The following is a 25147-nucleotide window of genomic DNA, read 5'->3' as shown; positions in this document are numbered from 1 at the left end:
TCCCATCCAGAGATGAGGGAGGGACATCAGTTGATGGTCTTGCGCTTACTCTTCTCTTGGGTGGAAAGAAGCAGACAATGTTGGGAAAAGAAAAAAAAGAAAGAAAGTTCAGTGTGGTTGGAGCAGAGAGAGCAAAGGGAAAAGAGGAAGTGGATGAGATTGGAGAGGAGAGAGGTCATCAGGGACCCCATTGTGGTAATGGAGTTTCGGCTTCTGTCCTAAGATCAATCAATGGGAAGCCATTTGAGGGTGTTTAGTAGCAGGGTGCCTTGACTAGACACTTAGGTGTTCTGAAAAGACCTCTGTGATAATTTTGTAGAGATATAATTAGAGGGGGCAAAATGGGCTTGGGAGGTTATGGTAGATGCCTAGGCAAGTGATAATTGTCTTGGGTTTAGAATTATGGCTTGCTGAGAAATGCAAAAATTTGAGGTCTTTTTCTCCTCCTCCTCCTCCTCCTCCTTCTCCTCCTCTTCCTTCTTCTTGTGCAAAAAAAAAAAAAAAAAAAAACAAAAAAAAAAAAAAAAAAAAAAAAAAAAAAAAAAACAAAAACAAAACAAAAAAAACTAAGGGGTGCTCTACCAATCAGTTCTTAAGTCTGCTTAAAAACCCCAAACCAAAATAAACCTTAGTTGGATCTCTGGTAAAGAAAGAGATGGAATTATAACTTACTGGGGTTTTCAGATCGGCTACAAAGTATCTTACTTGTGCATCTTTTGAGTAGTAAAAGATAATGAGATTCTGGAGAGTGTGTCATTCACTATCTCACGTAAAGAATGAAAAAGAGAAAGAAGTAAGTAGAAAAGTGATGGAAACTCTGTGTTGCCCATAGGCCTAAACTAGTTACTATTTGATCTTTTATAGCAAAATCTTGCTGCCCACCGGGCCCCCCCCCCCACCGTTAGTTAGTAATCACTACTCAGAAAGCATGTTCCTTTAGTAGAAAAATTGAGAACCATTAACCTTTACAGATGAAGGGTGTGTCTTACCACAAGATAAATTAGTTGTAGAGTGAAAGCAATGTTCTCAGAGCTCTGTGATGAGTATTATTCTTGATTTTTGCAAATTAAAAATCAAGGTCTGTGTGTAAAGGTACTTAGAAAGATAGGTATCAAAGGCAGGTGGGCTAATGCTGAGCTACTTAATGGGAATCCATCATTAAAACAGTGGATTTCCGCATCTGGTGACAGGATGTGCCAGCAAAATGACTTTGTGTTTTAAGCTCATAGTTCATTAATGAAAAAGGAAGTTAGATCACCACTGGGTATTGATAAACTCTCCCCTAATAGCAGCAACTGTTTGGAGGAGGAAAAAGAAATGGTTCTAACAACATGTGCCCATCTCCACTGAAGCCTGTAGTGAGTTAGTAAGATATAGTGCATTGTGAAGTGGTTTGCATTTGGTAAGTAATTCTTCAAATCCACTCCACTGTTTTCATGTATTTCTTTCCCATGCAATCTATATTGATCTATTTCTCATGGAGTCAAAAGGCAATGCCAGAGGTAACCATTACAGTTGTGCTTCATTTGCCTGTTCTTTGAGGCCAGGAGCCAGGTTGCCATGGCCCCATCTCTCAGCTGCAGCTGTTAATTAAGGAAAACACCAGACAAGGGGTGAAGCAGGTTTGAGAAGAGACAAACAGACACACATAGAAAAAGCTGGGGTTAGGTGGGTCATTAACCTCTGATGGAGGATAATGACTAGGAACTAGTGCAGCACATTTAGTATATAGATTTCATCAAAAGGTTATTTTGGGGAAGGTTTCATCAAAGCAGTCGATCTGAAGGTTGCAGGACTGGTGAGACATTGGGGTTTTCTTGCTATGCTCAGAATTCTGTGTCCCACGAGTTGGTGCCTGAGTTCAAGGTCCAGACTGATGCATTTCTGCACCTTTGCATGGAGCCTTCTTGGGCTGGGTGTCATTCTAGCAACTGGGCCAGCTTTACCTGCACCTTTGCACCCAGGAAGTTCCCAGCACAACACAGCAACAAGGCAGGCAGAGAGACCATGACTCAAGTCACCATTCTCCACAGCTATTGTTCTTAAGATGACGGTAATAGAGGTTGGTAGGTTCTTACTCTGAAGTCTCTTTCTTTCTTTGGTCACATTGCTTTATCTTCTTTTGTAGAGGATGGATTGAGTAAGGTATTAATTATAGTTGTTTAAATTATAATCTTGTTTGGTTGTAACAGTTTCTTTGTGCATTTTATCTTTCCTTTTACTTAGGTGATTCAGACTATTAACAAAATTGTAGTACATACTTTTCTCCCAATTTTATGTTTGGAAGATGAGAAAGTTGAATTCTTTGTTTTGTAATTATAGGAACTTGCAGACATGCACAAAACTAACCCAGTTCCAGCAGTCATCACGTGCAGTGCAGCCAATCTTGTTTAATCTTTATTTTCTTCCTTTATTGTTGCTTATTTGCCATGAAGTTGTAAAACAGATCATGGCTACTACACCTTTTCATTGGGTAAATACTTGAGTATGCATGTCTGAATATGACTTTAAAAAATGTAAATGCCTTCAGCCTACTAAAAATAAATTATTTCAGGTTATCAGGAAATATTTAAGTTTTCCCAAGTCAGGGCTCAGTTACAGTTCATGATTTTTAAAGAGCTGAAATGTCTCTTAGTTGTAAGTGAATACAGGTTTTCCTTCCCTTTTTCCCTTTGGCCATTGATTCTATATGTCATTTATCCTGTAGAAATTCTCATCTGGATTTTATTGGTGGCATCTCTCTTCTGTTACTCATCATGGTCTGTCCCTTTATTTCTAGTAAATTTGAATTTACCCTTCCTCAAGAAGAGTAGCCAGGGATTCAAGTTATTTTGGAACCTAAGCAAGTTTCAAGTTTAGGTTAATTTTGTTTTTAAAAGAAGTGGGCTCTGAATTGACTGATAAGAAGTTGAGAGTGGAGCGTCTCAGCACTTTCTTCAGCTGAGTAAGATTATTTCTCATGACAAGATGAGAAAGATGATGTGCAGAGATGCAGGTGAGGGGTCAACTCATATACGGTGTCATTAAATGTTCCTTTCTTTGACACAATTGCCTAGTCTTTTTGTTCTTTGTGTGTAATTAGCAACAGTTCTCAAGTGACAGAGCCCTTATTTGGCATAGGATTGCTAGACACTGTCAGGCTCTTTAAGTTTAAGCTTTGCCTTCTGAGTCATTGAATTTGGTGACATTTTTGTCATATCACAGTCTGGCCAACATTACTTTCCTATTAAGGATGATGAAATTCTTGCTGTTAATTTTATACTGGAAATGATTAATGTAAAACTCTGTCCAGTAAAAAAAAAAATCTAAGCATGTAGTTAATTCTTATGAGTTATGTAGAAAAAAATAAATAAAAAGTTATCTTTAAATAGTCTTTTTATTACAGAGAAAAGAGACCTTTAAAATATGCTCCTTCCTCTCATAAAATATGGTATTTCTTAATTTAAAATTATTATGACTGGTACCATGTCAAATTCTTTTAATATATTAAGGCTTGTTGGGAACTCTATAAAGGATAATTTGATTTTTTGTAAAAACAATGGATAATTTAAAAATATTTAAAATATATACTTGACAATGAAAATGACTTTATTTTTCTTGGAATATTTATTTCCTATGTTGAAAATTATTTAAGTGATCACCTCTTTTTTGAAAGAAAACTAAGAATGTGGATATTTATTTTCATTGAAATGCTTTTCTTATTTGTTTGACAAATGTATATTTGAATTTACTATTTCTTTTCTTTTCCTTTTTTTTTTTTTTTGGCTACCAGGGATTGAACCCTGGGTGCCTAACCACTGAGCCACATCCCTAGCCCTTTTTGTATTATATTTAGAGACAGGGTCTCACTAAGTTGCTCAGGGCCTCATTAAATTGTTTTTGCTGGCTTTGAACTTGAGGCCCTTCTGCTTCAGCCTCCAGAGTCACTGGGATTATAGGCATGTGCCACTGTGCCCAGCTGAATTTATTATTTCTTTATGTATATTATAATTATTTATATTGTATTGTTTTAGTTATTTTCAAAACTTGATGAGGAATTACGTTGGTTCCTATATAATTATTTTAACTGATTATATGATGCAATTAATATTGACCAGTGACTTTCTATTGCTTAGGGGTTATGTAAGAGTTTCTGAATATTCCCTAATGGACAGGGAATATCAAAGGGTATAATTCACTGCTTAGGATATTGAAGATATTAGTTTTGTTTTGTTTTTTAAAAAATCTTTGTAGGGCTGGGCTTGATCCCAGGGATGCTCTACCACTGAGCTACATCTTCAATCCTAAGCCCTTTTTACTTTTTGAAATTTTGAGACAGGATCTCACTAAGTTGCTGAGGCTGACCTCGAACTTGTGCTCCTCCTGCCTCAGCCTCCAGAGCAACAGGGATTACAGGCATATGCCATTGCATGCAGCAACTTTGCCTTTCTTAGTCCAGGGATCCTCCTAAATCTTCAGACTGAGGGGGAAAAAAAAAATGACATCGCAGCCCATTTGTCATTTGCTGTTGTTTTTGTTTCTTTTATGCATTCCCAACATGCCTTTCCTGATAGGTCTTATTCTTAGTGGCTTCTGTAGATATTAAGAACTAGCTCCTTAAATCTACCTGCTTCTGCTAAGGAGAGATATTAGATTGAAACTAATAATCTTTTATAACATAGTAACTCAAAACTGCATATCTACTAATTCTTTAAAGGAAAAAAAATACAATAAATAAAAGATGCAAATTTTGTGGCATTTGAGACTTGTAAAGAATTCATGGTTAAGAAGGAAAAATTAAGACTGTTTTAAAATAGTTACTTCAGATTTGTTGTGGACTTGGATCAGTCTTATGATTAGATCTTTTCTTTGTTTGCCACATGTCTGTAGCAAACTGTAATGTCTGGTGCACCTCAGTGATGTGTGTCATAAATCTGGGAAGATTTACAGGTGACAGTGAAACTGGGGGATTAGATAGTATCTAAGGGTCTTACTGTTAACAGATTTTTAAAATGTGCATATAATGGACTTTTTTTTTTCTTCTTAATGTTGAAATACTCCATTGAGGACATGCTTTTCCTCCAACACTAATGAACTTTTTCTTTACCATTAATATAATTTGTCATTGAGGGGCTAGTCATTTGAATTGAATTTGAATTGCCTGGTTTTCAATAGCCCTGTGTTTCATCTTACGTAGAATAACACATCAGAACATTCCCATGGGTTAATGAGGTTTCTAATCACTATATTGAGTTGTAAAGAAAGTGTTAGCATTTAAACTCTTGGTAAACCTACTTACATTATTTCCTTCTGTCTTTGCAGATAAATTATTAGTCATAACTGTAGCAACAAAAGAAAGTGATGGATTTCACCGATTTATGCACTCAGCCAAATTTTTCAATTATACCGTGAAGGTATAGTATATTTTTACTTTATAGAGGTGGTGGAATATGTGTCCAAAGTACATTTTTCATGTCAACAACAACAAAATCTGTAATCCCTTCAAGGAAGATGGAATTTGTTTGCATCATTGCTATTTCTATGCACATTGAAAGATATATTTTGGCCTTACTAATATTTGCCTTGCAGACAATAAATTTGTTAATATTTACTAATATTTGATGTAAGCATATTCTATAAAACACAAAGAATATGTAAATGTGTACCTGTATATACATATATAAATAATTTTGTGGGGCTGTACAAAGATTAGACAGTAGTGTTCTTTGGTGACTGAATAATTTTTCTGTTATGGGTTGTCCACAGAGGTGGTTTCTTTACAGGGAATTGGAAGCATGGCTGTGGGAGGGGAGACCTGTCTTGTCCATCACTAAGAGTTACTTTTCCTTTCTTGTTTTGTTTCTGTATCTGTTTTAGAGGAATTTGGGAACACTAAACACGTTTAGAAGACATCTCTAGGGGACATTTTACTCATATGTGATCAGAGGAGACTTGAGGAGGTTGATAGAAGTATTAAACCGAGGAGGGAGGGTCTTAATATTTTTATTGATATATTCATTTGATAGAAGGATCTGCTAGCCAGATATTTTCTCCAAATAAAAGGAGAATGAGCAAGTATCTAGGCAGGAAATTAAAAAAAAATAAAAGGAGGGGAAAGATTGCTTTGGCCTGGGGAGAAACTGAGCTATACTTACATGTAATTCAATAAAAGGTCGTATTCCTTAGGCAGCCTCTGGAGTAGAAGGTACTGATGGTGATGCACAGCAGCTAGTCAAGAGGTGGAATTTGCAGGGAAAGAGACAGGGTGGTAACAAGGGGACAGAGTACAGTGAAGGTCAGAGGTACAGGTGCTTAATAAAGGATCAATGAAAATATGTTCAAAGTACGTTAAGAGAGACAAGAAATATAGTAACATTCACTGAAGTCAAAGAAGAATTAAGATAAAACGTTTCTGAAGTCTTTTAGGAGGATCTTTTGGGTTCAGACTGGGTGACAAAATAGACTGTTATGTGCAAGGCACCTGGCTAGGAACTTTCCATATGGTACCTTCTTAGTCATTATATGAACAATGTAAGGTACATATTTATTTATGGGCAAAGAGAACCTGCTCCAGGGTCCACAGCTACAACCTGTGAGGTCTTAGACCACAGCCCTATTTGACTGGCTCTGGAGTTCATGCCCTTTCTGCTGGCTTCTCATTTTGTAATGCAGTGATTTTCAAAGTGTGGACTTCAAACCACAGTACCCTCCTCACCTGGGAACTAGTTAGAAAGGAAACACTCAGGCCACCTCAGAACAGCTGAATAACAAATTCTGTGCTTTCTCCAGCTGTCCACGGATTCTGGTGTGATTCTGGCACACCCTGAGGTCCCGCACACGCTGCATGGCCTGACACTGCACTGTATGACCCTCAGGTGTGGCCAGGGCAGTTGCTATTGCAGCATCAGAGCTTCCAGAAGGGTTGTGAAACCAATCAAGTAAAAACCAATAATTCTGATAGATGAGAAATCATTTGAATCCAGATCCACACGAGTTTGAGTTTTCATGGGTGGAATATTCCTCCCATTCCTGATTCTAGGTAGAGATGAAATGAAATGATGAAATGAAATGATGAAATGATTTGGGAGTCCCCCTGGCTTGTTTTGCCAACAGATTCATATTTGGCTCTGTGTTAAGGACAGTGGCAACTCATGGTATTTATTTATTTTTAGTTTACCTTTTTCATTTGTCTTTATTTTTAGTTATGTTCTCCTCAGTTATGTTCCCCCTAGTCTCCTAATACATCAATATTTTAGCACCTTCAGACACTGTTTTGAGGAGACAAAAGATAAAACTGTGTATGACAGGAGGGACACATCTTATGCTCCTGTTGCCTCAGGGCCAGGTATGTCAACAGTGTGTTTTCAACTCAGGAGGCTCTGTGGAGACTCATGTGCCAGTGAAGGTCAAGGGTACAGGTGTAGTTCTAAGGGTACAGGTGCACAGTGAAGATCAAGGGTATAGGTGTAGCTTCAAGGGTACAGAGTATAGTGAAGGTCAGAGGTACAGGTGTAGCACTAAGGGTGCAGGTGTACAGTGAAGATCAAGGGCACAGATGCATAGTGAAGATCAAGGGTACAGGTATAGCTCCAGTTAATTATGTGCAGGCAGTTTCTTGCATTGATAAATTCTTAACAAGAATGAAGACATTTGAAGATTTAAAAGGTAAAGAAAGTGCCCTGTTATTTGATGGCCTCTGCATTTCCCTGAACAATCCATTTTGGTTTGGTAGGAAATTGCTTCAGGGCCAGTCAAGGAGAACCCTGGGCTTCAGGGGATTTCAATCTTGATCTTACACATTTCCTACCAGATTGAAAAAAACTGATATGGAAGATCTCTTCATTTTCTTTTTAATTTTATGCTGAACAAAAAATAATAAGATACAAGAAATATTTCCTCAGTCCAGCTGCATGCAGTTAGACTCAACTTTTGAAATGATAAAATTGGGAATGGCATTTTTGGGGTGGATAATATTAAAGAAGTATGACTGATCCAGTCATTAATTTCTTTTTTTCTGGCATCATGATTTAATGTGACACGTGGAGAGTGGGTTATGGTGTAGGACTGTAAAGTTGGCGATGATTTTAAGTTTTTTATGGTGTTGTCATAATTTAATCTGAGTTTTGCTTAGGGTTGAAATGTTGATTTCTTTGATAGGTCCTTGGTCAAGGAGAAGAGTGGAGAGGGGGAGATGGCCTTAATAGTATTGGAGGGGGCCAAAAAGTGAGATTAATGAAAGAAGTCATGGAACAATATGCCAGTCAAGATGATCTGGTCATCCTGTTCACTGAATGGTAAGAGACACACCCTGTGGATTTTTCAGTCTATATTAAATTATTCTTTTAAAAGGTTGAGATTTATATCTATGTATTATTATGCATTAAATTATCTTATTGATGAGGAATCATTGTTTTAAAAAGTAGATTTTTCTCATAGTTATAAAACCATGGTCTGACATAATCGTGTAATATGTTTAAAGTGAGGATTTACACCAGGTGAAATGGTGCACGCCTATAATCCCAGCACCGTGGGAGGCTGAAGCAGGAGGAGCATAAATTTGGCCATCCTGGGAGACTTAGTGAAATTCTATCTCAAAATGAAAAATACAGAGGACTGGGGATGCAGCTCAATGATAGAATGCTTTCCTAGCATGCACAGGCTTAGGATTTAATCCCTAGCAAAAAAAAAAAAAAGAGTTGCTATGGACACTAATGAGAAAATATGGTATAGGCTAATGTTTTTGTGAAATTCATGTTTTAGTGAAGAAGTAAAGGTCATGTTGAACTTTTCTGTTAAGAAGGGTGGCTCAACCGATTCTGATTACCCTGGGGTGGAAAAAAGATCATGTAAAGTTATAAACACAAGTGAAATGCAAGAAAGCCGGTGTTGTTGTGAGAGAAGAACCTAAAAAAAAAAAAAAAATACATCAACTTGTCATGACTCTTTCAAGTTGTCTCTTGTCTTTCTCACATTCTTTGTTTTTTTATTTTTATTTTTATGTTTTTGGTTACTGATCACTCATTTTAAATCCCCTTGTATTTTCCTCTTTAACTTAGAAAGGACTTTTTGTATCTTTCATTTTGAAAAAAGTTAAAAGAACTCTTATTTGCTGATGAAAATAAGAGAGCTTTTTAAAATATAAGGATGTAAATAAGAGACATAAATGTGAACATGAAAGTAGAAATAATGAAGTTTCCATACCATCAGCACCTGAAAACTTGGAAAGAATCCACAATACTTGTATCTTTGGAATTTTCCTGATGTCTCCCAGGCAAGAAATTATGTTCTGCTCATGTTTACCTTTTTGGGCAAGATGTGCTTTGGCATGGCATACCTTGAGGTTTGAGTGGGCGCATTAGTGCCACATAGGTAGGAATGTGGAAGAAGCACTTAAAAACACAAAGGGGTTTTGGTGATCATATCAGTCTTGGTTGATTGTCCTAGCTTGTCTCACGTGTGATTGCTCTGTATGAATTCCCAAAGCAGACTGTCTACTCTTCACATTTTTAAATTTTAAAAAATTTGTTTTAATTAGTTATACAAGACAGTAGAATGCACTTTGATACATCATGCATTTTGAAGTATAATTTCTCATTCTTCTGGTTATACATGATGTAGAATTCCACTGCTTATATAGTTATACATGTACATAAGGCAATAATGTCATTCATTCTGCTATCTTTCCTACTCCTATATCCTCTCCCCTGCCTTCACTCCCCTCTATCTAATAGTGAGTGGGTCTACCCTTCAATTTTTGCTCTTCTTAGTAAACATGCATTCATTAAGCACCTGTATGTGCAAAATATGGTACTAGCTGCTGTGGCTGGAGGCACCCACTGAGATGGAATCCAACCCTCTGGGTACATGCTTTGCTCAAAAGTTTTGTGTGTGTTGTATTTGGCACATCCCAGCTGGGTCACACTAAGTGTAAGGAATTAAAAAAAAAAGATTTATTTCTTTATTGATTCATTGAACACTTATGCACTAAATGTATATCAGCATTCAAAGTGTTAATGTTTCAGAGATAAGCTTCGTTATTATTTTAGAACTGGAGGGGAGTTTTCTTTTAATTAATCTCATCATTTCCCAAATAAAGAGACTGGTGCAGAAGCAGGTGAAGCCTTGTGGCCCCCCCAGAGAGCTGCCGCTGGAGCGAGCCCACTAACGTCTTTGCCACTCCTCTCTCCCTGGCTTCTCTCCCTTCCAGAGGTTTGTCCAGCACTTGGCTGCAACTTTCCAAAACACGGTTTGTGGGAAGCGACCTTCCAACTAGGCAGTCTTCACTGACCCTGCCTCTGCCCGACCTCATGAAGTGAAATGTAAATGGAATTATATGTCATTAGGAGGAAAATTTACCAAACAATATTTGGTTTTTAAAATAGTCCCCCAACTAGCTCCCTTTTCCTCTCTCCAAAGTGGCTAAAATTTATGTGATAATTTTCTACTGTGATTTGATCATAATTTGTTCTGCAAGTACCTGTAGGTGGATATTTTAAATGGGTTGATTGTGTGTGTGTGTGCCTAGGGGCTATTAAAGTGTGGCGCCTTGGTGTTGGTTTGTGGTGTTAATTTTGTCTCTGGAAATACAGACACATATTTGAAGTGAAGATGTGACAACAGAATTTTTCGTTTTTTTTTTTTTTTTTCGTTACGCCTTCTAAAGCTTCAGTTTATGAGACTTTATTTAAGCTTTCAGACACTAACTGCTAATAGTTTGGATGATTATGACTTTTATTTAAGTTTACGTTAGTGATGATAATGAAAATATTGGATTGGGAAAGAATAAGTCACAATTAGGGGAGACTTCTGTTGCTTTGTTTTTCCGGCTGCATGGTAGGTTTTGCTTCTTGTTGAGACTTGGAGTGATTCATTCATTCACTAATTCATTCATTTGTACAACAAATATTTATTGACTATCTTCAAAATCCAAGGCTAAGGAGATATAGAGAATAAAAAAGACATGGATCTAGCATTTGAAGGAGAAACAAGTAGTCTAATCTGAGGTAAGCATTCTTAGCATGAAGAACAGAAAACAATACCTGTGGTGAAGGCGGAGAGGAGAAGAGCTGTGGGTGCTAAGAGGAAGGAAATGGTGTTTTCCAGTATGGTCATCAAGGAGAGCTTTGTAGAGGAGGTGTCCTGGGAAAGGACCCTGAAATGTGTTGCTTTGGGCCCAGTTGAGAAAATAAGTACTAAGAGGAGGTGCCATAATGAGGAAAGGTGCAGATGACACATCATATGACTCACATGGTTCACTTAGATTTCACTCTACGGGTCAATAAACTGTGGTTCATCCCATTGCCTTTTTTTTTTTTTTTTTTTTAATTAGAGCTGTATAGTTGGCGTCATCCTGACAAACTCACACGTGCATAGAAATTGATTTCAGTTCATAATCCTCCCCTTTCCTTCCAAGCTTCTTTGCCCTCTCCCATTCTCCTTTCTCTGTTCTGCTAGACTTCCTTTTGCTTGTCTTTTAATTGATATTTATTATCCTTATCTTCCCTTTTATTTTATTCTAGCTTCTGGATATGAGAGGAAACATCTGACTTTTAAGTTTCTGAGTTTGGCTAATTTCACTTTCTATTTTCATCCATTTACCAGCAAACACCACAATTTCATTCTTTTTTATGGTTGAATAGAACTCAGCCATATGTTTATATATATTTACACACACACACACACACACACACACACACACACCCCACAATTTCTTAATCCATTCATCTATTGACAGGCATCTGGGTTCATTTCATAATCTAACTATTGTGAATTGTGGTGCTACAAATATTGATGTGGCTCTATTGCTGTAGAATGCCAATTTTAGATCTTTTGGGAAAACACCCAGGAGTGGGATATCTGGGTCATATGGTGGTTCCATTCCTAGTGTTTTGAGGAATCTCCACACTGCTTTCCAGAATGGGTGTATTAGTGTGCAGGCCCCCCAAAAACATACAAGGGTTCCTTTCTCCCCCACAACCTTGCCAGCATTTGTTGTTGTTTGTATTTTTGATCATTGCTATTCTGATGGGAGTGAGATGAAATCTCAGTGTCGTTTTTCTTTGCATTTCCCTGATTGCTAGAGATGTTGAACATTTTTTCATATATTTGTTGGCCATTTGTATTTATTCTTTTAAGAAGTTCTATGTTCAGTTCTTTTGCGCATTTGTTGATTGGGTTATTGGGGGTGGTTAAGTTTGTTGGATTCTTGGTATATTCTGAATATTAATTCATTGCCTGCTTTGTACAGCAGTGTTCTGGGAACCCAGCCCTGCTTGTTCATTTACATACAGTCTGTGGCTGCTCTTGCACCACAGCGGCAGGGTTACCATGTTTGATGGAGACCATGTGGCCTTCAGAGCTAAACTATTTTCTGTAAAAGGTGAGAGATGGAGTGAATATTTGCTGACTCCTGCTTTAGATCATAGTTGAAAACCACTAATTGGGTCTGGGGACGGGCACTATGGGGAGGATGTCAGACAGTCCTAATTAGAAGTGGGTGATGTGGAGATGGGTGATGTGGCAACCCATAGGATGTCTTAATGAGTCTAGGCCAGTGCCTTCTAGTGATGCTGTAGAGGATCTGAATGCTAAACAGATTAAGGAGATGGAATCACTAGTGTTTGGCAGAAGATTTAATGACAGGCTGAGAGAGGGAAGAGTCAAGGCTACATGAACGTTTTCAATCTGGGGATCCAGTGGCTGATGGGACCATAGAACCAGGGAACACAGAAGGGCAAACACGTGTCAGTCTCAATGACCTGTTGGAGATGGGGCTCTGACATGTCTGGTATGGGACTCAATATGACCACGTAATGTGGAATCTATGGCTTTTGCAGGACTCAGGAATATTTACCATAGTTAACTGTGGAAAGTTTTATTTTATTCTTCATATTTAAGTGGACTGAGTTCCTATGAGAATTATTTTTATGATCTTTGTGCATTCTTTGTTGAAAACAAAATTTGAGTTTTTGTGGCCAAAATGATTTTAAGTAGAAAAACTTTCTTGCCCTTTGAGAAGTTTTAAATAGATTCCAAAAAAAAAAAAAAATGTTTCTAAAGTACTCAAACACAAAGGAACAGTGCTACTAGATTGAAAGGGGAAAAATTTCAACAACTTTATATTTTTATACAATCAAAATTTACTTGAATTATATGAAAATAATTTTCCCTTCACTGTTTTCTTTAAAATAATTGCATGTTTTAAATTAATTCATGCTTATGAATTAATTATTCATGTGAAAATTGCCACAACTCCTCCATGACAGAATGTTGACCTTTATAGTTGCCATACAGTGTGTATAGGTCTGTACTGTTTACTGGGATTTCAAAGATTTAGTATTCACTTTCCAAAATTGCATTTATAGTGCTTAAATAAGTGATGCTACCTGAAAATTTTCTGAATTAATCTGGTGTAAGCCTTTGATCATAAGATTCTCTAAGCATACCTGCTCCACCTCATTTCCAAAAAATAGATTGGGTTCCTCTATTCTTTGGAGGTCTATAGCAGTGTCTATCTCAGAGAGACAGCACTCACAGCCAAAATAAAAACTACTGTTATGTCTTAATATTCAATATTTAAAAGAATTATCAACAGCTAGTAGTTTGGAGGAAAGTACCTGTATTTACAAACACAGAACTGAAGAAATCCATTGTGCTTAGAAGAAAAAGAGAAGAAATTTGTTATTTTCTTTTTAAAGTCAAATTAATTCAGTTGTTATTATTGTTTTTTTGATAAACGGGAATGGAATACTTATTTTGAGGTTTCAATCAGAACAACTTTATATTTTAAAAAATACCTGCCTCTGGGTAAAAATTAAATTATTTTAACTTTCAGAGTGGCATAAACTTAAAAATTAGGTATCCTCTGCCTCTCCTGTGATAGGAGCCTTCTTTTTTAGTTAATAATGGTCTTAGTTTTGGATAACATTGATGCTTACAACATCCAGGGTTTGTTGTTAGTTTTTAATCTCTTTTTACAAGTGATTGATGAGATCGATACTACTTCTGCTCCATTTTATAAATAAAGGAACTAAGTCATAGGGAGGTTCAATAAGTTATTCACTGTTACTCTTAGAGCAAGTGGTAGCACTGGCTTTAGAAACTCAACTCGCAGACTTCAAACTGTGTGCTGTGAGTGATGTTGTGATAAGGCTGTTTAATATGTACTTTCTTGCCTCTTGATCCTGGAAGGAAAAAAAAAAGTATGTACCAATGTGTATGTGTGTATATCTATCTGTTTCTACATACTCATATGTAGATATTTTAATTTTGAAATGATGATTTTCATAGCTAAAGTAAAAACAAATGATAAATTTTATTCCTCCAGAATAGTTTGAAATAAAAAAGAAATAATCTGTACCTCTGATCCCAATGCTGTTATTATTTTAAATATTGCATAAATGAAGCAACAAAACAACAAAATTTAGTTGTATATTCTCTACATTTTTAACTCCCTTTCTTGCTTTTTCTATTTTTCTTTTTCTTTTTTTTTTTTCCTAGAGTGAGAATTGAATATATAGTGAGGGTGTATAGGTCAGGGTATTTTTTTCACTTATGAACTCTGGCTCTTCACAAAGAGGGGAGGGCAGCAAGTTGAAGCAAGCAACTTCCTTTTTAAAACATAGGACCTGAGACTGTCTATCCAAGTTCTACCTGTATTCCCTTGAACTGAATAGGTCATGAGGCCACATGGAGCTTCACCATAGCTTCTAAGCAGGATGGCCATATGTCTTACATTTGGTAGATTCCACTATTAAAACACGGGCCTGAGAATGTATAACGGAGGTCATTTGGCATCTCTGCTACAAGTTTAAATAATAAGTAAAAATTTCCAATACTCCCCACTAATGTGTTTAATTTTTTTTATCCAAGAGATAAACAATAGTGTGTTTTATTTTGATAGAATTATTCATATGTAATGTTATAATTTACTAAGGTATTATGTCATGCCTAACTATTAGCCAAGCATATTAGCTAGCTCCTTGAGAATGAATCCATCTGGAATATTGACTCTGAGGAAGACCTTGAGCTGGATTTGGGAGCATTTGTTCCCTTGGATTGCTTGCCACCTGGGATAAGTCATTAAATTATAATCTTTGAAAATGTGTGGCCTTGTGATACACTGATATTAAAAAAATGCAAAGGTTTTGAGGTTGTAGTGAATAGGGAACATACCACAGAGCAGAAATATTTTAGACAATGGCTTTTACATTGATCATTGTGATTCTTTGAATAAATGATGAGAAATAAATCCATTCATAAATAAAAGTTAAATTATATTATCAATTACCACATTTTTTCAAATTTATTGAGCTGTAAAAAATATGCTGGTCAGAACAATTTTTTTAAGATTGCAGTATATATAATAACTGAAATATTAAGTGTATATTCATGATATTTATTCATAAATGATAGTAGATTAGTACAAATTGAATTGAAATATTAGGTAGTTAAAGTAGCAACGTTGTTAAAAGATTATGTCTGTATTATTAGACAACATGTAATAATTTCTAACATTTCAATACCATTTTAGAGCTTTTTATTTTGGTGGTGATTATTAAATAATATCAAGATTATCACTGCAAAAACTGTCTTTTATTTGAAATTCTATTTGGCTAATATATAGTAAATATTAAAATTCAATACAATCCATGTAGTTTAAGTCTGGGGAAATTTTTTGATGTGCTCTGTAAATAGCTGGTTAATTAATCTTGTGTTGGATTCTAAATCCTGATTTTTATTAAGGACCTTTTCTTGGTGTTTATATACCTAAATTTCAGCATATGTATTTTAAAACTCATTTTTTCTTTCATTGAATAGCTTCGATGTTGTATTTGCTGGTGGTCCAGAAGAAGTTCTAAAAAAGTTTCAAAAGACAAACCACAAAGTAGTCTTTGCAGCAGATGGAATTCTCTGGCCAGATAAGAGACTGGCAGACAAGTATCCTGTGGTGCACTTTGGGAAGCGCTACCTGAATGCTGGAGGTGGGTGACACCTGGGGAAAATGTTTAATGCCAATCTGAATAAATTTTAGGTACTGATGTATCATCATTTAAAAAAAATATGTAGACATGAAGTTTTAAATAACTGTCATCTTATGACTGTTATAAAAATATCAGTGTAAAATCCTCAGCATTTTAGACTTGACAAAGGCTTTTCCCATAGATTATGATATTTGATACACTTGACAATATTAGGCAGTGTAGATGTTACAATTTCTGCATAAGTGAGGAAACTTATGTCCAAATTTAATCCATTTTTTTTCCATCATTGCAAATGTGAAACACCTATACAAACTTAATTGAGCCACAAATATACCACTACGGGAACTTTGAAATAATTTTTGAATGGTTATTTTGTTTGCAGAATTAACAACTTGGAACTTAATGAGTTGAGGAACTTTCCCTAAAGACATTTGGTTGTTCAGGAAAAAAAAAAAAAAAAAAAAAAAACAACAGAGATCCAAATCTGATTCTAATTTTACTGAGAATTTTCTTGCTCTAGTATAATAGGTTTAGTAAGTTTCCTTTCTTGGGAAAAGGTTCATTTTCAATCTATAATCATGTAGCTTTTAAAAGTGGGAATTGTTTAATTTGATTATTTTTGAAATATATCGGAGTAAATAAGTAATTTGTCCTATAATCAGTAATAATGTGATTCTTCATTGAACATCTGGGTATACTCAGAGTGTTGTATTATCTATGCCACCATGAATTAAAACACACATTATCACACCCTCCCTTAACAAATAAAAATAAATTGACCTCAGATAATGTTGACTTTAAAATATGTTTCTCTTAGATGGAGTTTAATATAAATATATGGGCAGAAGACATACCAAATAGGACCAAGGACTTCTTGGAGAGTTCAGTTGGATGTGAATTGCAAGCCATATTGAGAAAAGGGAACTTTTTGGGTGATTTGCATATGTGTTGCTGACATAGTTTTTAAGTGACAAAATGATTGTTAAAGGATACCAAAGAATCAGCCTTAAGCTTTTTGTAGTCAAAATTATTAGATGATAGAAAATATAAATATGTTAAATAAGTTTGTCTCATTTCGTGGGTGATATATTGAGAGTTATTTAAGGGATATGCGATATATTTGTAGATGTGTCAATTATTTTTATAAGATTTTTAATAGTTTTTTTTTAACCTGTGCCTTATAGGTATACATAATCGTGAGATTCTCTTTGTTATATTCATGTATGTACATGAAAAAGTTAGGTCATGCCCTTGTCTTTCCTTGTCCCACCTGCCCTTCCTTCTTCTCAATTCCCTTTCTCTACTCCATTGATCTTCTATTTTGATGGAATTCCTCCTCTTTTAAATAATAATTCCTCCTCTAATAAAAGTAGTTTTAATAATAAAATATAATCATATAAGGTATATATCACATATTATGAAAATATATATTATTTCTTTTTATTTGAGGATATTCCACTTTGTAAAAATAATAAGGAAACATGATGTTTCAAAATCAGCCATATAAACCATTGGAAAATGTTATGTGTCCCTATTTGGTATACTTCTCTCCACAAACTTGTAGAAATTAAAACACACATTATCTATTCTAAAAAGTTTAGAATTTTTTCATTTGGCAGGAATAACAAAAAATGAGAAACCCGTGGTGGTTTTGCCACTTTTTCATTTTGCCTTTTCTTCTCTAGGTAACTGTAATATTCCTGAACCTATTTCTTTGAATTCCTTTATTCCTGTGAGAGAATTTTAATTTTAATAATAAAAATTACATCTCCTTTCGATTCAGAGGAGTAGCACCGGTCCCTTTTAAAAAGTATTGTGTGTCAATAAAACACAGCAACTTGGCTGCAATTCTGAAATTCAGGGGTGGATCAAATGGGAAAGCTGATCCTGTTGTCTATGGCTTTTTCAGACAAATGTTATTGGAGTAGTTAATGCTCATGCTCAAGGGCCAAGGGGAACAATCCAATTTTAGACTTCCTTTTTTCCAGACTATGACATAAAAACCTAGCCAGAAAATGTTTTAGCAGGCACAGTAATGAGTCAGTCAAGTAATGGAAAAATTACCCCAAAGTCCTAGATATAAAATTTCTTTGGGATTTTTGCAATCAGTGACAAGTCCCACATTCCTTTGATTGCATTAGCATCCCTGGTACGGACATTAAAACCACTGTCTTGGAGACTTTCTTCTTTCAGAAACAGTGGGTCCTCTGCAGGGGCTCTAAGAAGAGCATTTTGGAAGGTCACAGAGAAAATTTTTCCGTCTCGTTCTATTCCTAGTTTTGTCATTTTCCCTTAGTAGCACTGGAAAAAGTTAGTTCCCCTTTTGTGTCAATGAATATGGGGAATGTGATTATTTATAAAGCGTCTGATGATTTTCTGTTCTGTAACTGGTCAGGAACTTGGCTTTTGTCACTGATGTATAAGCAAAGGACACTCAGGAACTCCTGTTTGTTTTGTGGTGATCTGTGAACCTCCATCCTAAGGTTAAACCTCAGGGCTTCAGTTCTTTGCAGCTGTTCAGTGGTATTAACACAGCATAGGTTTTGGGCTTGCAGTTCTCCATTCTCCGTTTCTGCTCTGTTGCAGGATTTATTGGCTATGCTCCATCCGTCAACCGTATAGTTCAACAGTGGAATCTTCAGGATAATGACGATGATCAGCTCTTTTACACAAAAATATACATTGATCCACTGAACAGGGTAACTAATAGTCCACCCATTCCTTTCTTCCTGATTCCTTTTTTATTGTTTTGGTTGCTGTGTCTATTGCATTTTATTGTTCATTACATCCTGTTGCTTTGGTTGCCTTGTTAATATGGAGTGGTCAGAAACAAGGGACTTTTATGGACAGAATGGCAATTGGAAAACTGAATTGCAACACGTTCTTGCCAATTACGTATTTTAAAAACAAAGTCAAGGAAGCAAACAACTAGTGCCTGAGCCTGGGTCCTCCCACCTGGAAAAGTACCAGCTAAGCTGTCCTTTTGCCTCCCCTTTGAGGCCAAGTCAGCAACCTTGTCCAACGTGGGTGGGTCACCGAGAAGAAAAGTGAAAATACAAACTTTTGCTTTTCTGCGTAGTTTATTGAAACACATATTGAAACAACCTGATAAAAGAAACAAAAGGGAGGCCTCTCTCAGCATTACAGCTGCCCCTCCACTGGGGGCCTACCAAGTCCCTGGCTGCCTCTCAGTAGCAAAGTGAATTATGTCATTACAGCTTCTGAGGCTGGAGATTTAAAGAGGCAGTAATAAAGTTCCAGAGACTCTTGGGAGAATGCTTTTGTAAAATTTTCAGATAGCTGTCATTTATTAAGACACAAAGAATTAGGACTGTGTATTCTTTTATATTTAGCTGTACTCTTTTTTTTTTTTTTGCCACAGATACTTTGAAGCTATTGGATGCCAATGTACTTTTGTAATGTTAAAAAAATATAGTACATTCTTGTTTGTCAATCTTTTAGCCTTTCAAAGGTCTCTTTGTATTCCTATGAGCTTCTTTGTTCCTCAGTCAGTGAGAAGCCAGACTGTGTATCCACACTTCACCCAGGGAGAAACAGGCCACAGAGCAACTGTAGGAAGTGGATCTTGGGTTTCCTGAATACCAAAATCAAGATTTGTTCTCTATTTCATGTAATAGCAATATTGACTTAATGTACTCAGTTGACTAAATTTGTAAAATAACACTTTTTTTTTAATGCTTTGAAATGGCATGTGAAGAAAACCACTTAAAGGACAGTTTTTAATTTTACAGTTAGTTGTGATACTAGGAATGACAGGGACCTCCCTGCGAGACTTGAAACATGGAGATTGAGGGTGTAGGGGAAACACTGAAGACAGAGCCCTAATCTATGTTGAGCGGTTGGTGGTCCAGAGTGGGTTGTCCCCACAGATATGGTTGATTGGTGTGATCCTTTGGCTGCAACCCCAGGGAGCTTTATAGCCAATTTCAGTCTGTAGAATTTTTGAGACTATGGAACCTTGAATAAAAGAGATAAAAGTGAAGTCCCAGAGAGGTTAGGGACTGAGCATCCACAAGGCTATGGTGTAGACCGAGTCTTATGCCCTTTTTTAGTAAAAATGATTGTCACACTGGGCATGGTGGGGCACGCCTATAATCCCAGCAGCTCAGGAAGCTGAGGCAGGAGGATCCCAAGTTCAAGGCCAGCCTGAGCAATTGAGTGAGGCCCTAAGCAATTTAGTGACACCCTGTCTCTAAATAAAACATAAAAAGCATTGGGGATGTGGCTCAGTGGTTAAATGCCCTTGGGCTCAATCTTCAGTACCTTAAAAAAAAAAATAGAATAACTGTCACAAAGAAAACAATTTAAATTAGCAGTGGCCTAAATAAGATAAATGTTTTATCTATGTGTTGATATTTTTCCCTCTGTCATACTAAAAAAATTAAAAGGTAGGGAGCACAAGACTGTCTGGGTGCCTTTATGGTGTCAAGGTAGCTCTTTGCTGCTCAACTGGGAGCCTTTATCTCTGATTTTTCAATGTAACCTCCTTATCCAAAATGCCAAGTGGAGCACCAGCCATCGCATCCATATTCTGGGCAGTGAAAAGGCAGAAGAGTAAAATACGGGTCATCTCAGTTTCATCAACTCTCCTAGTAGCCTTTTAGAAGTCCCATAAAATACTTTCTCATACTTTTCTATGATCAGAACATATTTATGTAGCCTGCTCATGACACACAAAGGGAATTTTGCTCTTTATTTCAAGCAAAATGCTGCACTGTGTTCTGAGTCTGCTGTTGGGGAGATCACTGGGACAACAGTTAATCTTCTGTAGGCTTTTGCCACTCTGGAAATCGACTTAAATTACAGTTTGATGCAAACTGATTCAAGAATATGCTTTCCCATATGTACATAACACAAGCTAATGTTTCATAATTTATATATATATATATATATATATATATATGTAATGAATATAATTTTTTAACATTTCTGGAATTATGTATTTGTGGTGTTGTCATTGGGAAACGAATTTGATTTAAAACTGTATACCAGTGATTTGCACTTAGTGCTCTCTGTCTCAGCTAAATGGTTCAGTCATTTCAACATTTTCATTAGACAGTCAGCATGAGCATTTTAAGACATAAATTCCCCAAAGAGCAAACTATACTAACATGAGAGTGGTATTTGCTGTTTTTCTTGTGATTTTCAATAATATTTCTATTCTTAATTTTTAGGAAGCTATTAACATCACGTTGGATCATAAGTGCAGAATTTTCCAGACCTTAAATGGAGCCGTAGGTATGCTTTCTAAATGCTGGATCCCTGCGTCTGAAAACAGACATCTGTGTTTTGAACTGCCTTCCCTTTGTGATATCCATTTTGGGGTGGGGACTAAGGTCTGCGGTGTACATATTACAACCTTCAAAAAATATTTAATTTGAACTTAGCTGGATAAAGTTCGAAACATTCCATTGAAATCATTTCCTAAAACTAGTGTGAAAATGTAAGCCTCTGGTCCTAGATAACTTGAAATTTAATCTCTTACCCTCTGGGAATTGCAAATATATTTATGAATTAATTACACCTCATTATCACACATTTTTCAGTTTAAATTCTTTGTACTGTGAACTACTTGGAAGTATTAGAGTAGCTCCTTTGGACTCAGCTGCTGGGTAACCAGTGAGACCTGTATAACTAGGCTGTGGAAGAGTGTGTGTGTGTGTGTGTGTGTGTGTGTGTGTGTGTGTGTATGTGTGTGTGTAAGTACCCATGTACACACTTGCTCATGCAAATCTACCTGTGTGTGTTTACCTGGAGATATGTCTTGATAAAAATACATTAACACATTAAAATAATTAATGAATACCTTTGAAAATCAAAGTATCTCAATTCATTGATTCATTCATACTTTAAAAAGTTAAAAATAGATTGTAATTCAGTACAGTTCATACTGTAAAACGATTCTGGGAATGGAAAGCCTGAGTTTGGCATTCTCAGGAGATGGGAATCTGAAACACAAAAGGAACCTGAAACCAAAACCTAGCTTCCCTTCCTCTGTTTCTTGTGTCTGTCTGGATGATTGTATGAAATCTGATTTTTCAAAAACTGGAAAAAACTACCAATGCTGGCCAGTGAAAACCTTACTTAAGGCAGGAAGCTTTCTAGTTTCCACACACTTTATCGTTTCTTTGCAGTAACCCTGCAAAGTAGGCATGGGGCCCGTTCTGCAGATGAATGGGCTGCTCCCTTTCTTATCAAAGGGTCATTTGGGGGAGCACTGTGAAAATGCTTTGTTTCCTCTGCACAGCCCAAGGCTTAGCACCACGCTCCTTTTGTCAGAGGGAGTGAGGTGCCCTGGAACGGGTGTGCATCTCTGTCATCATCCTCCTTCTTTGTGGGGATCTGCTGACATGGGGTGGGCACCATTTCTAAGCATCACAACATATGGTGTGTCTTATCTACAGCAAGTTTTGTAACACACACAAGCGCACACATTGAATGTCACTAAACCTCTGTTCTCTTTTTAACTCAGATGAAGTTGTTTTAAAATTTGAAGATAGAAAAACTAGAGTTAAGAATACATTTTATGAAACATTACCAGCAGTGATTAATGGAAATGGACCCACCAAGGTGAGTTGCGGTGATTGCTCTGTAGTTTTTAGGAGGTGGACTATGGAGATGTATGTGGTATGTCATCATCTTTAAAAAAAAAAAAAATCAAAAACTGTATTTTGATGTGAACAATTGATTGGCTTTGTCTTTTATACAGTATATTATCTGATTTAATCAACTAAATGGAAGGTTTCTCCTCAACAGGGTGACAACCTTTTATTCTATCTACAGCACATTGAATGAAAGTGTTCTGTTTAATAATGCTGGAAGAGCTAGCTCGAGAGGAGTTCCATCTCTCCATCATTCCATATCCTCTGATCAGGAGTTGCTCAGGCCATTGAGGATCATTTGTTTCCCATGATTTAATATTTTTAAAGTTAACAACACTCTTAAGATCGAGATGTCACTTGGAAGTTTCCTCTTGCACTCATTTTATACCAAAGTTAATGACAGATATAATTTGGCTAATGAAACTTAGCATGCTTTTCTTTTTCAAATACATATAATTGAGCTTGCTGAAAATGTTATTGACCACCAAATATATGGATGAAAAGTTTGCATGTGTCCAACCAAAGTGGAACATCAATTGCTCTGAGAAAAACATATAAATTCTGTACTAAATGTAGTGCTGGACATGCTGAGGTCCTAGCTTACTCACAATACCTGGAAAAGAGATCCACAGGTCGATTTGCCTTGCAGAAAGAGAGGTGGGGTGTAGCCTGCCTTTTCAGAGGAGGGAGGGGCCCAATGCCCACAGCAGCTGCACAAGTGGCTGGAAATTGAAGGAAGCGTCTCTTCCCTCAGAATGGAAGGTGTGGATCTGCTCCTCTACCTGACGATTCCCCTCTGCCCTTTGTCCATTCCACTGTCCTATGGAGCCGTCTTCCCTGTGGACGCTCTTTTCTGTTTCATAATAAGTTTTCCAAGCTCTGTTCTCTAGTCCTCAGTTTTAATCACCCTCAAATCTTTCCTTCCTATAAATAAAACAAATAAATGGGGGAAAGAAAACCAAGTTGAAGTAACCCCCTACCCCCCACCCCACGTAACATACACTGCCTTCCACCCTGCTCCTGGCTTCTTCTCTCCTCCTCTTCTTCCTCTCCTTCTTCTCTCCTCTCCTCTAGACTTCTTAGAAGCACATGACTACTGTCCCCTCTGCCCTGTTCCCATCACACCACAAGGGGAAATGCTCCTGTCCTGGTCTGCTGTGGCATGCCATTGAGTCCTGGAGCTCTCTCCACCGGAAGTCAGCATCTGAAAATGTGGATCCTCTTGGGTCCAACCTGAAGCACTTTCCCATGATGCTCTGCTCTGTCTACTAATTTCCTGTTCTTTCCTCTTTAGTCGCTTTTTCTAATGTACATTATGACAGTTTTACAACATGTGAGTGTGAGTGTGTGTGTGCCTGTGCATGAATGGGTGAGTGTGAGTGTGTGTGAGTGCAAGCACATATGTGTGAGTGTGGGCGTGCACATATGTGTGTGTGGGTGTGGATTCTTTCCCTGTGCTCCTTTAGTCGATGCCCATAGGTGTCAGTCCAAGATTTTCCTTTTCCTGCTCCATACATGTACTTGAGTATTTTGCTTCCCTCCCCGTCAGCAAAGTCTCTCTTAATGCTGACAGTTTTTCAATCCTCACTCCCCCTCCTGTTCTCCCAGGGCTCTGGTCTGAATGCTCATTGGTAGATTCCATGTATACTCAGAGCTCAAGCCTCCTTTCATCTGGGCTGGTCAACCAGAATCAGAATCTGGTTTTTGTGTTGGCTCCCACGCCTGGAGCTCCCTGGTCGAATTCTTGCACATAGTGTTTTTATCTTATTTTCTCAGTGCCCATAGTAACTTCCCTGGTTCAGGCCATTGGCAACCTGGAGCAACAAGTTGTACAATGCCTCCTGAACCCAACAACCTGAAACTAGAACATTCTGCTGAAGCAGAAGCCCCACCACATCCCTCTCTGCAGAGGGCTCTTTTGTGGATGTAGGTCTGAGTAGCATATCTGATCTTGTCATAGTAGGCCCTTTCTTGTTCTCCTGCTTAGGAGGCCACCAAATCCATTCTCCCACCTATTCCGGAATCCTCTGCTCCTGACTCCCTATTTGTGACATCCTCCTGTTCATTCATTAGGTGTCAGCTTGGTCTCAGCTCTCCATGCTTGCTGTGTGCTTCTGAAACACCCGACACTGCTTCTTTCATCACAGTGTACACCAGACACTGGGCAGACATGGGATTTAACAGTGTTCCTGTCTCTTGTTCTTATGGGGCCTTTAGCCTAGGAATCACAGAAATCATATTAGCCATTCACTTTTGTCTCTCCCAGGTCCAGCCACAAGTAACATATATTAAGCCTTTCTGCAGATTTTGACTGGATGATGGAGTCAATATACCATCTCAATGGCCTAGCATTATTCTTGGGGGTGATAAGAAAGTTCCCCCCACCCAGGCAAAAATGTCATAAAATTTGAGAAGATTTGACAAATGGGATAAATTCTGTTTACGGAGTCCTTTACTGTCTGTGTAATGTCTGTTGGAATCTTCATTGTAACTTCAGGGCCATTAGGAAAGGGCTGTTACAACCCACCCTTTCCCATGGTGAGTGTTCTGTTCCTTCTTGGG

At 37.1% G+C, this 25147-nt stretch overlaps 1 protein-coding gene across 1 annotated transcript in view; it reads left to right on the top strand.

The window, feature by feature from the left end:
• Plod2 (procollagen-lysine,2-oxoglutarate 5-dioxygenase 2) overlaps positions 1-25147 on the top strand; it is an 80752-nt gene that overhangs the window by 32058 nt on the left and 23547 nt on the right. Inside the window, exons 2-7 of the mRNA XM_026385011.2 lie at positions 5302-5393; positions 8137-8273; positions 15799-15962; positions 18549-18661; positions 21158-21221; positions 22456-22553. Of these exons, the coding sequence (XP_026240796.2) occupies positions 5302-5393; positions 8137-8273; positions 15799-15962; positions 18549-18661; positions 21158-21221; positions 22456-22553 (668 nt within the window). The remainder of the gene's footprint in view (positions 1-5301; positions 5394-8136; positions 8274-15798; positions 15963-18548; positions 18662-21157; positions 21222-22455; positions 22554-25147) is intronic.

The sequence above is a fragment of the Urocitellus parryii genome, chromosome 2 (assembly GCF_045843805.1).
Source record: "Urocitellus parryii isolate mUroPar1 chromosome 2, mUroPar1.hap1, whole genome shotgun sequence".
In the NCBI taxonomy this organism is placed as follows: Eukaryota; Metazoa; Chordata; class Mammalia; order Rodentia; family Sciuridae; genus Urocitellus; species Urocitellus parryii.
Note: the sequence above shows the minus strand (reverse complement) of the source record. Positions and strands in the feature narration are given on the sequence as shown.